The sequence below is a fragment of the Streptopelia decaocto genome (genome assembly GCF_964273445.1).
Source record: "Streptopelia decaocto genome assembly, chromosome: Z".
Lineage (NCBI taxonomy): Eukaryota > Metazoa > Chordata > Aves > Columbiformes > Columbidae > Streptopelia > Streptopelia decaocto.
The window spans coordinates 50621318-50639078 of NC_138657.1; the positions used below are offsets into that span (position 1 = coordinate 50621318).

At 35.2% G+C, this 17761-nt stretch overlaps 1 protein-coding gene across 3 annotated transcripts in view; it reads left to right on the forward strand.

The window, feature by feature from the left end:
- Positions 1 to 17761, forward strand: part of CSNK1G3 (casein kinase 1 gamma 3) — an 87435-nt gene that overhangs the window by 12918 nt on the left and 56756 nt on the right. For all 3 annotated transcript variants that reach the window (XM_082074568.1, XM_082074569.1, XM_082074570.1), the window contains exons 2-4: positions 4232 to 4303; positions 9389 to 9806; positions 13598 to 13638. In XM_082074568.1, the coding sequence (XP_081930694.1) occupies positions 9629 to 9806; positions 13598 to 13638 (219 nt within the window). In that variant the 5' untranslated portion in view covers positions 4232 to 4303; positions 9389 to 9628. The remainder of the gene's footprint in view (positions 1 to 4231; positions 4304 to 9388; positions 9807 to 13597; positions 13639 to 17761) is intronic.

A 17761-nucleotide genomic window follows, 5' to 3' on the forward strand; every position in this document is an offset into this window, starting at 1 on the left:
ATAGACAAACTTACTGGTAATATGAATTGTTGGAATAACAATTCTACTTTTAGGGTGACATGAAGATTATGTGAATAATTAAATATTTAATGATTAAAGAGTGGATTTATTTTTTTCATTTAAGTAAACAATGAATCTGACTAAATTATATAGAAATTTAGAGTTATTTTCTAACTCAAATTCTATCCCAAGAGGTTTTCAAGGCTATAAACTATCCTAAACTTTCAAGGACTCTTCAATTGAGAACCTTTTTGCTGTAGATTTGAAATTTCACAGGTGTCCTCTGTTGCATGGAGACATGTTTATGAAAATGAATGAAAATGATGCAATTGTCTCATAGCTGGGCTAGAAAGAACAACTTAATCTTTCCATGGGGCATACAAACAATACTAGAAATAGTTGGTTAGATATTTGACTTGTGTGTTGACTACCTCCCAATGAAGATCTCATTCTGAGCTTGATTTCAGATTTGTAGTGTGAATTGCAGTTTTTCTACTGTTAATTACTTCTAAAGGAGTTTTGCAGAATAAAGTTCCATGTTACTCTATCTGCGGTCCAAAAGTATTCATAACATTCAAATGAATACTGGAAATGGAACGTGACTGTTCTCCATGTGAAACAAGGCTACTTAGTAGGTGAATTATTCCATAAAAATTATATATAGTGTTAGAGGAAGGCTATTGGAGATCTGTGACAGAGGCACTAGAAACTTTCTGTGCATTTTTAGAAGGTGTAAGGAGAAGCTTTGCTGCTAGATCGATGTCAGTGCCAAAAAACCTAAGACCTTGGGAATAGAAGTATGTGAACAAAGAAGCTTTAGTGGTGAAGAAAAACTGAAGATGGATGAAAATGTAGGAGACTGAGTGAATTTCTAAATGCCTTGTGCTAAAATCAAAGGTGTTTATTTACTGTCTTTTTGCTTAATGGAATATTTTCTTGTTCTCCCTAACACTTGCACTATCGTATGCTTTTTCTAAAATTAGAGAAAAATCTTAGTATACTGATACTAGCAGTGATATAGGATTTTTGTAATTAAACTCTGAAAAGTAATACATATGATACATAACTAAGGGAGCAGTTATGGTTGCATTTTTTGTTAATTTTGTCACTTCCTGACAGTGGAGTACTTTATTTAGCAGCTTTAATGTTCTCTTAACAGGTCTATTTAAGAGTAAATCTGGAACGTGAAAATGAGTGAAGTAGCTAGTAAGTTTTTATTTTAAAGGTGACTTGCACATTTGAATGTGAACATTGTTATGACATACACCTCTGAATATGTAAACTTGCATGTACTTACAGTGGTGCTGTTGCTGCAGACAGCCATTTGAGAGATGTATGAATAAAGGAGGTGCTTAAATGAGTTAGTCTATTACCCTGCCTTATATAAGGTCCTAGAAAGTCTTTATTGCACTGAAGTAGGGTTATTGTTACGTGGTGTATAGTCTTTAGTAGTGTTAAATTGGACATTTTCAACTGAGATTTAGAGATGTGTAGATATGTATCTTTGTAATCTAGGGAAGTCTGCAATGTTTTATAGGTCTAACTTCTTCCTGTGTGCCAATCCCTGTATTAGAATTTGAACTTTAGCAGCCTGCCACTTTCTGGCAATAATTTGCCCTTGATCCTAAACCAAACTTTGAATGGGATGTTCTTACATGAGTGTGGCTGTGCAAGAAATTAGAAATAATTGTCTGATAATGAAATGTAATGGTGCTTTAAAATTACCAGCCCATATCGGGCTTTGAGATTTTTTTCACTAGAAGCTGTGGAAGAAATTGTGTTTCACTGGGTGTGTATGATCTTTGTTAGTGATGCAACCTAAAGAACTGGAAGCTGTTTCCAGGGCACTTGAAAGTGGAGAACTCTAATACTAATACAATTAGAAGATTTTATCAAATTTTTGTGGCCTTGTGTAATTATTGCTTTTTCTTAAAGCCGATGTTGCACTGCTCCATTGGTTTCTGAATACTGAATCAAGAAGGAAAAGATTAAGAGGATTTAAAGGAAAATTTCTCCAGTGCAGGTTTAGGTGAAGATTGTTTATCTTCACAGGTTTTCTGTAGCAGCATGTATTTGCTTAGTATAGAACGTATTCTTTTGGGTGCTGTGTGAATTTGGAACAATAGCAGCAAAATTGTTTAATATAGTGAGCATATAATGGAAGAGAGGACAGAGGAGAGCCTGAATATGTTTTTCTAACATCCTTTTGTTCACCATGTATATAATATTACAGTGTTTTTTTTTTTTTCAGTGCCTTTAAACAGTTTTCTTCAGATCTTTAGGCAAGTACTCTTTAAATGTAAATCGTTCAGAGATCATAATCTATTTGTTAAAAGGAAAAAAATACTGACATTTTCCCACAGTGAATTAATTTGTAAGGAAGATATTTGCTTAATTTTAATTTCTGTATGTCTGGTTCTGTGTATATTCTTAAGGAGTTTTCAGTGTTCCTAGTTATTCAGATTTATACAACTACACAGCATGGATTTAAATAAAAAATAGTTTGAGTATAGTGGTGAATTGAAGGAACATTTTTGTTAACACAAGTGTATAGTTCTTTTAAAACTCTTTCAGTTGCTCTGTGTGTAGAGTTTTGTGCAGCAGAGAGAGTGCAAAATGAACATTTCAAACAGGCAGGATTTTCTGTGTTGGAATTCCCTTGTCCATTAAGTTGTCTGTCAGTCCTTCAAATACCACAGAATTGCTCATCTAACCTTTAAACAGTAGAAATATTTAGGGAATGGTTCTTTTAGTCTTTGTCTTGGCTATGCTGAAGAAGTATTTAATCAACTATTGTGGTAAGACAGAACATGACTGAAGTTGTGAAGTCAAGTGCTCAAAAATTTGGAAGTGGTAATGGATGTAGGTGAATTGTAGCATGTTCATTTAATGGAGCAGAGAAGTTAACAAACTCTTCTGAATTGGTAGTAACTACTGTGCTTCCAGAGTTAACAGTTTAGCCACACCAGTGTAATGGTGAATCCAAGCTACTAAGTTTTGCCTTTGACTTCTTACATAAAATGTGGGAAAGCAAGTACTCTCAGAAATAGATAGTTCTCTATGGACACAGCAAATGCAGTTGTCCCTGTGTGCTTCTTCATCGCAAACTGGGATTTTGTTTTGGGATGGTATTACTATAATCTTTTGGCTAAGTTTATATGTATTTGGTTAATTTGACTATAGATTCTGTATTTAAGCCATGTGTCGACACAGACAAATAGCCTGTCTGTCTTTTGCCATCGATTTTATTTATGTTTCTGAAACTGAGACTGAGATTCCTTTTCGTCTTCTCAAGGTGTTGTGTGTATGACTGCTGTCAGTCAACTGAAACATGTATGTAGCTATTGTCTTCACTCTTCTTGCTTGTCTTTATCACTCCTCTCCTTGCTTTTCAGTCAGTCTCTCTACAGTGCTTAGTAATGTTTATGAAATTCCATCTAATAAAGAAAACCTCTATTAACTGCTATTAGTTTTGCATCTCAGCTACTGTGACCTCTTCCTTAAGTCTTCCAGTCTTGTTTCACCTTTTATCTTCAATCTATATGGATTGTAGATCTGATTTCTGCTTAGGAGCTAATTACTTTTCCTGCTATGTAACACCGTTTTGACTCTTTTTCTTGTCTTCCTTTGCCTTCTCTTCCTCTTTCTACTTCATCATAAACAGCTATTTCACTTCAATGACATTGCTTTGTTAACTTTGCTTTGGTGGTGTGTTTGCCATTATACTGATATTTAGTAATTGTTTGTTTTTTTTTTTTTTAACAAGAGGGCTTATTTAAATTCTAACAATATTCCCTGATGTCTGGCTGAAGCTTACGGGTCAAGTGTGCTCATTTATGCAGGCAGAGATGAAAAATGAAAATTAAACAGAAAGTCAAGCTGTGAAATGAGGACAAGTATGGCACATGTTTCATGTGGATTGCGTGTGAAGAGAATATAGTCCCTGTAGCTAGCACAGAGCAAGAAAATTATTAAGCAAAGAACTTAGAATGCTTACACTTAGGTTTTATTTTTTCACTTTAAATGATGCATACTTTTGAACAGTGTCTGAATTCTGAGCCCTACAATTTATGTTTAGTTTTCAAAAAAACTCTGCTGGATCTTCCGTAACAGTCTAGGAAAGCTAATGTGCTTCACATCACTTGTAATGTACTTGCATTCTATATCAGAAGGTTTTGCATGCCCAAGTAATTGCAAATATTACATATATATATATATCTTTGCCTTTTAGTGCTTTTCCTCTAGAATGTGAGCATTATGGTGAAGAAAAGATATTGCCATCAACAGTAAAACTATGCCATAGGTAAGTTCAGTGTAAATAAACAGAACGGTGAATACCTTTTGTATTTCTACGGTAAATACATAAAAGCGTTGCACAGGAACTTTATGAAGAAAATCTAAGTGCACTCCTTATTTCAAATTAGGTGCAGATTGTTTTATTAGGAAATGTTGTAAGAGAATGCTTGTGTCCTAGAGATCTGTGACAGTAATGCTTTTGTGTCTTCCTTCTGACATGTACTGTGTGAAAATGTACAGGGCTTCTGATATTTGTTCAGCAGGAGTCTGATAAAAGGTGCTAATTTCAGTTTATGTAAAAAAAGCATAACCATAATGTAACTGGAATATCTGTGATTTATCATTTAATAGTTTCATCCATATACTAGGATACATTTTTGGAAACTGAAATTTATGTTGTTAATGCATTTCATCATTTTTACCTTAATGTTCAGTAAAACACTCAATAATACATTAATTAAACATGACAAAATATTTTTTAGGAAGGAATTCAGTAATCAGTTTTTACTATTTATTGTAAAGTATCTTGCTCTCAAAATGCTAGTACCATTTACAAAACTAATCTACTTGATAATACTGAAGCTTCTGGTTAAGCTTATCATTATCCCTTGAATCCATTGTGACTTATCTTTTCTATTCCTACACTCTCAGTGTTTAAAATTACATCTGTCAAACAGCTTGTAGTGAGTCTGTGTGGACACAAACATTTGGGAAGCAGTGGTTTCTTAAATTGAAAAGTGTGTGGTACGCTCTTTCTCCTGGAAGCACTTGCTGCTTTAAAAAGGCAGTTACTCTGCTATAGTGTTTGGAATTTCACAAATTTGAAAGCTAGGGGTGTTGCTTTTGTAAATGCACTGTGTGTCTTTGCTCATGTGCTCTCAGGGAGGACTGCAGGGACCTCTGTGAGGAGAGGCCAGGGCTGTCCTATGCCAGACACACTGCAGGGCACAGCTGTTCTTGGCAGTGAAGATGGTGGCACCTATGGGAAAGCATATGTAAGAAAGGGTAAAAAAAGCTTTTATGAGAGAAACAGTCCTGCAGTCACCAAGGTCAGAGAACAAGGAGGAGGAGGTGTTCCAGGTGCCAGATCAGAGATTCCCCTGCAGCCTGTGGTGAAGACTGTGGTGAGGCAGCTATCCCCCCTGCAGTCAATGGAAAAGACCATGGTGATTCAAGGTGTCCATCTGCAGCCCTTGGAGAAGACCATTGGTGATGCAGGTTGTCATCCAGCAGCCCATGGAGAACCACAGTAGAGCAGAGATCCACACTGCAGCCCATGGGGAGCCCGTGCCAAAGCAGGCTCCTGGCAGTACTTAGAGAGGAGTCCGGGCTGCAGCAGGCTTTCTAGTAGGACTTGCATCCCATGGGGGACCAATGCTGGAGTAGTCTGTTCCTGAAGGACTGTGCCCTACAGGAGGGACCCATACTGGAGCAGTTCGTGAAGTCTCCAGTGGGAGCAACCCTGCGCTGGAACAGGGGAACAGCATGAGGGGGAAGAAGTGTCAGAGAGGAGCTGTTACGGACTGACCACAACCTGCATTCCCTGTTCCTCTTTGTTGCTCGGGGGAGGGGAGGGAGATAGTGGTGAGAGAAGTGAAGGAATGAAGGTGAGGCTTGGAAGAAGGGGAGTGGAGGAAAGGTGTTCTTAGCTTTGTGTTTATTTCTCATCATCTTACCCTCTTTTAATTGAAAATAATTTAAATCTTGCCCAAGTCAAGTCTGTTTTACCCGTGACCGTAACTGGTGCGTGATCTCTCTGCCTTTACCTTGACCCCTGAGCTTTTTTGTCTTATTTTCTTCCACCTGTCCTTTGGAAGAAAGGAAGTAAGTGAGCAGCTGGGTGGGCACCTCACAGAAGACTTAAAAAAGGTGAAAAGATTTCTCATAAATTAGCTCAGTTTTTGAAACTGGTTAAAACTTAAGTACTGTAGCTTCAGTTTCAGAGTGAATACTGGAATTAAAAAAATACTGGCAATGGTTTCTTTGACAGGATTCTATTCCAAATGGGCTGTTTCAATTAATTTATAAATTGCTTAAAAGAATATGTGATTTGATATTTAAGTGCATAGTGTTATATAATACATTTTCAGTGTTTGAGGCCGTGTGTATTAAGTCATCAAGAAAAAGGTCTCTTGATGAAGACTGTAGTACTAGTATGAATGACTTGAGAAAGTCTGTTGCCATTTTCACCTAATGAGCTGGTATCTAAAATATTAGACTGCTAAATTGTGGAAAAAGATATTTAGGTGTGCAAACAGATTATTTTTAAAGTGATTCTCCATGTATTGCAAGTCTTAATCTTTGGTAACTTAACCAAGCCCACCCCTTAATAGTATTATGATTTCGACTTTAGAAATTTAAGATCTTCCTATGATTATAGGTATGTTAAAAATGTATTATGCAAACTAATTTCCTACTGGCAAAGCTTTAGTGTCTTGTGAACTACTGGGCTTCATCTGGACAAACATACACGCGGAACAGCTAATATGCTTTGTGTAAATACAAAATCTGTCCTTGAGCTCCCAGCTTGGCTTCTCTAGTACTGCTTTATTGCTGCATGAGCTGAAACAGTGTGGGACTGGAAGCTTTTCCAGTGATGATGTACTTTCTTTGGCTCACAATTGCCTTCTTAGAGTTCACCATAGCCTTAGTGCTGCTACTGAATTTCTGGTGCCCTTTGTCCTCGTATTGCGTGGTTGTAATTTTATGCTCCTGATGCATCACAACTTCCACCACTTGCAGAACCCAGCCTGTTATAGGTAAGTTTTTGGCTTGGTTAGCAAGGGTACATGCTGTGCTCAGGTGACAGTTAAATACAAAGACAAAATGGGGAAATCTTAAATAAATGACAAAACTAGAACTGTTTTATCCTTCTGAAATGAAGTTGTGATGCATTAGAAGAATACAACTTTAAACTCATTTGACATGTGATTAGTTATTGTATATGTGTCAACAAGTAGGCGATATAAAACTTGTAAGCTAACAATCTTATTAACTCTGAAATCGGCTTTGGATTTCTTCAGGTTTGCCTGCATACCCAGTCCTTTCTGTAGTCCTAGTGCTCTGTTGTGGAGCCTGTTGGTGTCATTGGTATGAAGTATTAGTGCCTTTCTATCCTGTTACTGTTCTCAGTGAAGTCTTTCAGCACTTGGCACTATAAAAATTTTGGTATGTGGAAAATAGTGTGAGGAAGTTTGGCTTTCCACTGCTGCTGAGATTACCAAAGCATTGGTTTAGTAACTATCTAGGTATTTTTTCTCTGCGGATGGCAATAAAATGCTGTGCTTAGGTGCATTGCTTCTGTTTGCCATGAAGCCAGTGTATTAGCACTAAAAAAATCTAGGATTGCTTATCTTACTATTTCTGAATGGAAGATATGGAACATAACTACTTTTTCTTTGCTACATAAAATATTTATGCAATTCTGCTGCATCAGATATACTAACCTTCTTTCCAAGTGCTAAATGTGCTCCTGAAGTATTACCTCAAGACACTCTGTTTCTAGTTTTTTTTAGTTCTTCCCTAGCCTTTGTAGCACAGTAGGTGAGGAAGAATGACCTGTTTCCTCCTGTTGAGTTTGTTCCTCTGAGATGTGTGGTTTGGAAAGTCATTTAAGGGTATTTAGTGGTAGTGCTTGAATGTACAGGATAAAGTTGTAGTCACATAGATTTGTATTTTTATCTGAAATGCGTCTTTCTATACCATACTGCATTCATTACACACTGCTCAGGTCCTTTTCACTTGCATTAAGCAAGACTACCTGCACTGGAACCTCTATTTGCATTTTTTTATTGTTCTCAGAACAAGTATTTCATTCCATCTTTCATAGTAAGGTGATCATATTTCTTTGCCTGTTGAATTGCCATGTGCTTCCTTGTTCAGATCGTAGGTTGGTCAGCTGTTTAGAGATTTTAAAATATTATCTAGTTATGACCATGCTATGAATATCCATGGTTCAGTAGATGCAAGTATTCGAGTAGTTTTTCATATTATTTGTTTTCTCTACTGGATCTTTTATTTATAAAACATTGTAGTAAGCTATGATGTGAGTACTAATTTGTGAGAAATGGGTTTGAGAAGTGTAGATGTCTTCAGTTCAAAGTGTTTAAACTAAGCTCCTGATGACTATCTTTAAAATAGGCTCTAGCACATGAAATGCATTATTTTTTCAGAGGATATTTTATTTTACTGCAGTGTATTCCCAACATTGTAGCAAAGTAATTTTGAACAGATATTTAATTTGCCCTGAAATTTTCCTATGTAGTAGCCAACTATCTTGTGAATTTTGGGGTTTTAAACTACTGTTGACAAATAGAAAACAATATCCACTGTTCTTATGGGCAAGATAAAAATGTAAGCTTTCTTTGGATTCTTTATTGTAGTAGTAAGCTAACATTATGTTTTTACTGAAATCCATGTTGCAATTAGTGTCTAGACAATGAAGCTAAATGGTATACAAGCGGAGTGGGGAAGCAAATTGATGACATAATTAAAAGGTGCAGGGGAGAATCAGTAAAAATATTTTATTTTCAGGATTTAGGAGCTACTGAAAGAACAGAAGTGTCTTTTCCATGTGTTTATACATTGTGCATCTCAGAAATGATTTAGAAAAGATAATTGAATCATTTTAATCTTGAATATGTTTCTATAATTTCAATAATTATGTAGCTTGAGCATTTCCTTAGATCAACAGATACTACTTGTAAAAAAAAACCAAAAACCAGAAGTAAAATGCTTTCTTTGGCACAGCCAGCTTAAGATTCAATTACTGTCTAAATGTCAGTTTTTAAGTGTGCTTACCTACTCAGGATGTAGTTTTATGTTTGTTTGTTTGTGTGTGTGTGGTTTTTTTTTGTCTTTTTACTTATCTGTTGCATTAAGACTTGAGATTTTTTAGCGTACTTCAGTCACACCAATATCTTTTGCCATTATGTGCTAGAATTAAGAGGCTTTAACCTTCCAGTAGTACTTTTTATAGAGAATCTGTAAAGCAAATATAATTAGTTGGAACTTAATTGTATGACGGGTTGGAGGGAGAGGTAGTTTTGTACAAGAATCTTACTGTATTGAGTAACTTTCTTCTCTTTAACAGAATTCCTGTAAAAACTAGTAAGTTTTGCTGGTATTGCGCATCCTGGAGATAATATTTTTACTACAGATGCTACCAAGGCTTTGTGAATGGGATGAACACGCTGCTATTGACTACTTACTTACAGTAACCAGCAAGGCACTTCACTGGTGATGTTTTCATTCTCACGTTGTCCAACTGGGGTTTGCTTATACTAATTTTTAAAAAGAGGAAGAAATCAAGGTGGAGTACCGTAAACTTGACATGGATAATAAAAGGAAAGACAAGGACAAGCCAGATGAAAGAATGGCACGGCCTAGTGGGAGGTCAGGCCATAATCCACGTGGAACTGGTTCTTCAAATTCTGGAGTCTTAATGGTTGGCCCTAACTTCAGAGTTGGCAAAAAAATCGGATGCGGTAATTTTGGAGAACTACGGTTAGGTAAGATCCTTGTTTATTTCACTTTACATTATTCAAGGCCATTGTATGCAGTCTTGGCATGAACACACTATACAGCTCTTCAAGGTACTTTCTACCTTCAGTTAGGTTAAATTTGCCTTGCCTACCTTTTGTGGCTTGACCTTGTCCAGCGCAAGCTCTATCACACATTAAGAAGCTCCGTAGCAGGAGAGTTTCTGGGACTAAGTGTTTTTTAAGTGTGCAGTGCTATCCTAAATTCAGTCAGTTGTCTCTACGAGGATGCTGGAAATTACTTAATGGTTATTGTACTTTGCTACCTTTCTTGGCTTCCTGAGACAGTTTTCTGAGATATATTTGGGGCTAAGTGTAAGTGATATACATCCTCCTCCTGTAGGTCCGAATTATACTTCTGTGGTTTTGGAGACAGTGTATCATAGAATGTAGAAGGCATTACAGGGTTTTTAACAGCAGCAAGCTCTTTGATTCCTTCATTTCCTTTCCATCCACAGCAGTGTAGTGAGGCTAAACAGTGAGCTGTTGGTAGGCTGGGGCAGTGAGAATCCATGTGTAGAGAGAATCTGAGAGATGGGTAATTAATTCACATAGTTTCCTGCTGAACAAATGGATGAAAATCAAACGGTGAAGAAGGGGCGGACTGACGAGGACCTGTGGAAGTTTGAAGAATTTGGGCAGCAAAGCTGGAAATTTTACCATTTATTAAAATGGATGCTAAATTATGGGTGTGGGCTTTTGAAAGAGTATGTATTTAGTTTTTGGGACTTACGTTTTTGGAATGATGGCGTGATTAGCAGGGCTTTTCAAGATTTGGGAATTCCGTTTGTGTTAACAAAGATAACTTGACCATTATGGCAAGCATATATTCCTGTATTCCTAGAAGGCTTGAGTTAATGCACTGCTTCAAGGTGTAAAGAAGGATGGGTTCTAAAGTAGGATATTTGGGAGCAGAGTGGGCTATGTAGGTGACATGTTTCTGTTGATGATCTGCATCTGGTAGAACTAGTACTCAATGTCCTTCAGGCAATGTTTTTAATGTAGTGCTTGCATAAAATATAGCATGTTTATATATGCATATTTGTAATGTGGATAAAATATAACATGTTTTTAATAAAGTGCTTTCTGGGGCCTTATATCTAGTCTAAGTTAGAATGTGAACAAACTTCACATATTAGTACTGCAGAGGGATGAAACATAATATTCCTGGAGCTCTCACTGAGGATACTGAAATTAACACTGTCTAAATAAGAGGTACTCTTGTTATTCCTATTAATAGTTAAACAAAATAGATATATTTTGACCTTCACAGTGTTATATATGTGCCTCTGCAGTTCACAAGTCAAGCTTAAACTCTGTCTTCAGCTTTTCCTAAACTTTTCTAAACTGGCTTTGAATGATAATTTTTCTTTTAAACCTCTCTGTGAACTAAATCAAACTAGTATAATTAATGTCACATTTACTACTGAAGACAACTGTAAACTAGTAAATTTTTTCCTATCTGTTTTTCCTATCTTGGAGTGGTCATAACACACAGAGCTGATTATCTACTTCAGATCAATGTCAGATTAACTCATTTGCTTGCAGCAGATACAGAGTGAAATAATCTGTTTCATTCTAAAGACTTAAAGCCTGATAGTACTGAAATAAAATAAGGCAAAAAAGTAAAGGACATAGGAAGAAGATAATAATATAGTGTACAGCCACCAGGACAAGTGCAAGCTTTCCCTTTTTAATGGCAACTTTTTTTTACGTATACAGTAGATATTTCAAATCCTTATTTATTGTTATTTGTTGAGTAAGATGTTTTAAATGTAAGTTACTGAAAGCAGGAGTTAAGATGGGTATTACAGATTCTGATTTAAATTTGCTATTTTTGCATTTGCATTACTGCAGTAGCAGGTAATTTAAAGTGGGCATCCTTACTACAAAAATGTACACGAGCACTTTGTTTTGTGTTTTTGCAAACTGGAATATATTTTGAGCATGTGTCTTAGGGTTGAACCTTAAAGATTTAAAGGAGGAATGAAGTTTTTAAAGAACAGTGAAGTTGTGCTTCAAGAGATAAAAATTCAGTTACTATTCAGTAGCCATTGTAGTTCTTCCACCTGAGAGGAAAGGAATGGCCAGAATTCTGGAATAGCTTGTGGATCAAATGGTAAGTTGGTGGTATGTAGCAAATGAGTGTGTGTGATGTGCAACTATTAACTTGCAAACGACTCATTTTTTTAAATATTGAGCTGTTAATCTTTAAGGCTCTTCTGAGTTATAGTTAAGGGAAGCTGATGGGGTAGTAAAAGAAGGCTTGTTGCTGCCACGCGTGATGCGTTATACAATACCTGTTCTTTGTTTAGAGATAGATCAATACAAGTGTCAAATCTGCTGTCTTCCATATTTTAAAGAGACAATCGTCATGAATCCCCACATGGGAAGTTATAACATGCCTTCTGATGTTTATTCAGAATGATTAGACTGTAATTACTGCATTTGGCTACTGGAACGTGGTATCCAGTCACTTAACTATAACTGGATTTGTTATTATAGCTACCTCAGTAGCTCATTAATACACCTAATAGACTGAATGATCTGGATCCCTTCAGGAGTTTTTTTCAGTGTCTTCTGGTTTGTAATAGCATGCAAAGACACTGCAGCAACTTCACGCAAAGTACACTTGTTGTCAAAAATATAACTCAAATGATCATAAGAAAACTATTTAAGATGCTTGGACTTCTACTCTAGTCCCTAAATAGGTCTTGTAATTATCCATTCTTTTGGTGGTCAGGTTAGGGTATGCTGCCTATACTGATTTTGTGTTTATTATTTTACAGGGTGCGGGTAACTTGCTTTTTTGTAAAGTTGACCCCTTAACAGACACAAGATTTTAGTACTTTTCAGCTTTGCAAGAGTACTCTATTTTAAAAAATAAGGATTAGAGCTGAGATCATAGTGTTTGACTATAGCTGTCTTTGCAGGGAACTTCTTTGTCTTGATCCATGTCTTTTCCCTGTTTGTTTTCTTTAACAAAACTGAGCTAAACATGGGAAATTCAGACCTGAGTAATACTACAGGGAAAAAAGGAGGATTGTCATTAAAGTTAACAAGCACTAAACCAACTTAAAGACTGTAGAGAAATGAAGTGTTGAAAGTGACAACTTATTTTTTCCTTTATCCACTATTTTTTAATTTTACACCTGTAAAGCTAGTTGAATATTTTAGTCATTGCATACAGTTTGAAGTCATGCTTGTTGAAATATGCTTATCCAGTTAAAGTCACTTTTAAAGAAGCACATGCATTTTCCAAATGAAGTAGGCATTTAACTCAGTAATATTCTTGCAGTGTTTGTTGTAACTTTAAGCTTAGTAAATTAAAGAATTGAGGGGAGAAAGTGTTCCTAGTTAATTCTAGCTTTAATTAGTGTCTGGTCTTCCAAATCCATGTGATAATTTTAACATAAGTTTTATATTTTTTTCAGAAATAAATATGAAAATATAGAATATCACCTTCCACTTATAGTGGAATGTGATAATTTTCAAGCTTTTATAGTGTATAAAAATTTTGCAAAAGTAGTGAAATACCGGAAACTCATCCTCAGTGAAACTGCTACTTTTTATATTATTCAAGAGCAAAGTTCTCTTTAAAGCATGGTATCAGACTAATAGAGCCACTTTCAAGTCAATACCAGAATACTTAGCACCTTAGATCAAAAATGTTTCAAAGACTTTTTTTGAGGTTTAGATGAAATTTTTCTTTAACAGGAAACTCAATGTCTCACATTCTTTTTCTTTGTTCTTTTTTTAAGGAAAAAATTTATACACAAATGAATACGTGGCAATTAAGCTGGTAAGTTTGTTTGTTTGTTTTTTAAAGGATTTGGGATGAGAAACTGATCAGAACTTTTCTTTCATATTTAATAGTTTGACTTCTTTAATTAAAATCCTTAATAGTCTTGTATGTTTTCAACTGACTAGAAGACAGTTGGTGATAGATGTAATTATATACTTTGGCCATATTGAATAAAACCAGTGTTACTTGCTGTCACTATTCTAAAGGCTAAGTCTATGTTTGTAAAGTCGATGATGATTGACTGCTGCTTCAGGGATATCCAGTCTTCTTAGTAGATTCCTTTTCTGTGCAACAGTTAGAGGAACACCAGATTTAGTGTGAATCTGACAGATTACAGAGGAGCTCCAGAAATTCTGCAGGCTGCCTGTATTTTAACACCCTTACTCATGCCTCAAACAGTTTACCATCTGTAATCATTGGTATTTACACATCTGTTTTGGTACACATGTTTTATTTGCAATTATGTGTAAAATATTTCCTTCACCTACAAACATGGTTGATTTGGATATTTTGTTAATATGTCACTCTTCTGCTTTTTCTGAATCTTTTGTCAGAACTACTTGGTTTACTTCCCGTTTTGCTTAGGGACACTTTTAACTTCTTGGTGACTGTTTTCATAACCAAAGTACTTCAAGATGAAATTCAGTTGTTTACTTTTTGTTATTGAAGGAATTTTAGGACTCCCATTAATTTCTTCTTGCTGCAGTAGGACAGAATTTTTGACTTTCTGGTTTTATAAAGTAAAAAGGGAATTATGGAAACAGAAATAGAAATACATGGCTTTAGGTGGGAAATCTAAAAAGTGTTGCACATGTATGCTATAAACTCCTGAAAAATATTTGTATCACTATCCTTGCTGAGAAACGTACTTATTTCAGCAGCAGTTACAGATTTTTAAAAATCCACCTTATGTTTTGAAAGAGCAACATTGGGTGCAGTTTTGTTGGTTAATGTGTTTTATAACAGATTTAAATTCATGATCTTAAAATATCTTGAACTTATTCTGTATGTCTGGTTAAACTTGAAAATTGAGAATTGCTCTAGTTAAAGACTATATACTATAAAGCATATTCAGAAATAGTTTGCAAAATAGTGGGTTTTTTTAAAGTATTAATTAGTTAATTAATGTAGAGCAAGAGAACATTTAAATCTGATCAGTGAGTTTTGGTAAAACCATTTGTATTATAGATGCAACCATTAATAAACTCAGCTACTGTATCAGCACATTTCAGCTTCCAAGGAAAATACGAGGAAAAAATAACTACCCTTGTTTCCAAATTGCTCAATCTTACAGCTGTTCGTTTACAGCTGTATAAAAAGCTTGAATTATCACTTCTGAATGACTGACTTCAAAGTCACTAAGGAACTGTGAATACATAGTGGACTTTACCATTAGTGGTATGAAAAGCTATAGTGTCTCTGCAGTAAGCAGATGAAAGGAATCATAGTGAAAATCAGTACTGGAGTTTACATCATCATTCCAAGGTAAAAATACTTTCATTAGCAGATAGGTTCTTTTAATATGGTTCTCACTTTTTTTTTTTTTTTTTTTTTTAATAGCATTCAGCTTTTTTGTATTTGTTTCTAAATGGGAAGGGATTTGTGTCACAAGGTTCAGTCTGTTAAAAGCAGCTGCATCTAATTGTAGGATTTTGTTGAATTTTGCTTTTTTGCTCTTTTTCCTACTGGAGACAGTGCCAGGACCTTTTTCTAACGGTTGGTTGTACTTGCTTGTGGTATGCCATTCTTTCCCTTTTAAAATGTAAGCCTGACAGTTTAGTCTGTCTTTGGTACTTACTCCCTTTGTGCTTTAAGAGCACTTATTAGGCCTGTGCTCAGTCTTTGTTTAGTTATTTTAAATGAAGTACTCTTAATTTCTCCTGTTTTGCTGTTGTACTTCAAGTTTAGCCCTCCTGGATGGGATTGTTTTAATTATGTATGTTTGCTGGTTTGAGCAGTTACCCTTGGAAATACAGTTGTGCTGTTATCTCTCCTGTGGTATCCTAAAATCACATTTGTATTCCTCATGATAGCATTCCATGGTTGACATACTATTTTCTTGTGAGCAGCAGAGCATCTCCTGTGCCAGATGTTTTGTGTATAAATGATAACTATATACTCTAGTGCAGGAGGATTGTGTGGGTTTTGCTCAAGACAATGAGTTATAGTAACTACAATGATACAGCAGCTTGCAGTAGTGCTTCTGATGTTAAAAGTAAATGCATTTTATAACTACTGTTTGACTTAAATTTTTCATTGTGTTGAATTAATATTTCTATTGTAGCCAAAATTATACAAGTATTTTCCTATTTATGATGCTTATGGCAACTTCAGGATTTACTTGTGTAAGGAAATAGTGTGAATGTTTAATTTTTCTGTGTGAGATCTGAGGCTCATACAGTGTATGCATTTTAATATATAAGTTTATATTTAAATGTATATTTATTCTGGGAAAATAACTATGGTTCCAGCATTTTACTCTTTATCTGACTTCTTTCATTATGGCCTGTTCTGGTTGGGCAGGTGCTCAAGTCTGAAAGGTTAGAACAGACCTTTCATTTTTAAGAACTGGAGTGAGACTCTTAAGAACTGAGCTTTATCAGTTTTGCACAGTCTAGTGATGTTTGTGTTTCTGCTGGTCTGTGAATATACAAATTATTATCTGATCACACAGTTCTTCAGCAATAAATATTTGGTATGGATGAACTGTACCTTTCCTGCTCACCTCTTCATTTGTTGTTAGATTTACTACTTTTATTACAGGATCCTGGACTTCATTTAACCCTCCTATTTGCTATTCAGCTCTTCCCTCTCCTTCATTCTTCTTTTTCCCTTTGACAAATTTATCTATTTCCCAAACTTATCTCTTCTGCAGGATGCTTAACCACTAACCAAATACCAATTAAAGGATGTGCAGGAGTCACTGCTGCGTTTCATCTATAATCTTTAATTCATTGATTCATTAATCATTCAACTGTTAAGAATTTAATCCTTAAAATAATAAATGGGGTGCATGTGAAGAAGATTGTGGTTGGTTCCAAGGCCAGAATGTTCCCCCCCCCACCTTTTTTTGTTTTTTAAATAATTATTACAGTCTAGAATTATACCATTTATAATATGATATTATGATAGTATTATGATATGATATTTATAAAATTATACAATATCAGAACCTCTTTAAAAGGCCACAGTAAATCCAAATCAAGTGCAACTCTGTTCAATAGACTGATCTTTTCCTGTAACAAGAGCCCTACCTTTTAAAGAATTTTAAATTTTTTTTTTTTTTTCCTGAAAGTAGCTTTTATTTGCTGTCGCTTAAGAAAATCCAAAGCAGAAACTGAAGATATACTGAGTAGGAGTTATCACTGTCTGATTGAAAACGTGAAAAGTACATAACAGTTGAATGTTTATATTGTGCTTTGGGTTAATATCAGAGTTCTTGAAAATTTCTAACCTTACAGTTAGAGTAAGTAAACTGTTTTCTGGATGCCCTTTGGAAGGGAAATAGCATATCATGGAAGCTGTATAGGGATTTATTTGATGTATTTGGCACAATAATTGCAAAAAAAAGCATTATGAACTTGAAATAAATTTCACGTTTCAGGTGTCTTTATCCTTTTGTTTGAATGTGTAAGCATCCCACAAAAAAAAAAAAAAAAAAAAAGGAGGGAAGAAAAACTTTGCTCGAAATAACCTCTCTGAACTAAGGAACAGTTGTTTCTGATGCTCAGGTAATGGTGCTTGGTAAACTGCACATTAATTCTTCAATGGCAGCAAGATGCTGACTTCTCATTAAGAGAGAAAAATGCCCTTTTGCACAGAAAATAAGCTAAGTTTTAATATAGAAGCTTGGAAATAATTAGACTTGAATGTAAAAACAATGTAGTGAAGGTTGTTTACAGAACATTGCAGGAATTCTAGAATGGTTCTTTTAGGATACTTTAATGAAGACCTAAGCTTTTTTAAGTAAACAAAATACACTAATTTCTTTTGGTAAGAGCAGAGCTTGGCTTCAAAGTCCTCTGAGATTAACATAATGTTTGAACAGTTGTATGTTCCCAAGCTATTTTTAGGTGCTGAAATGTACTGAAATACTCGTGAAAATAGAACCATGATTTGC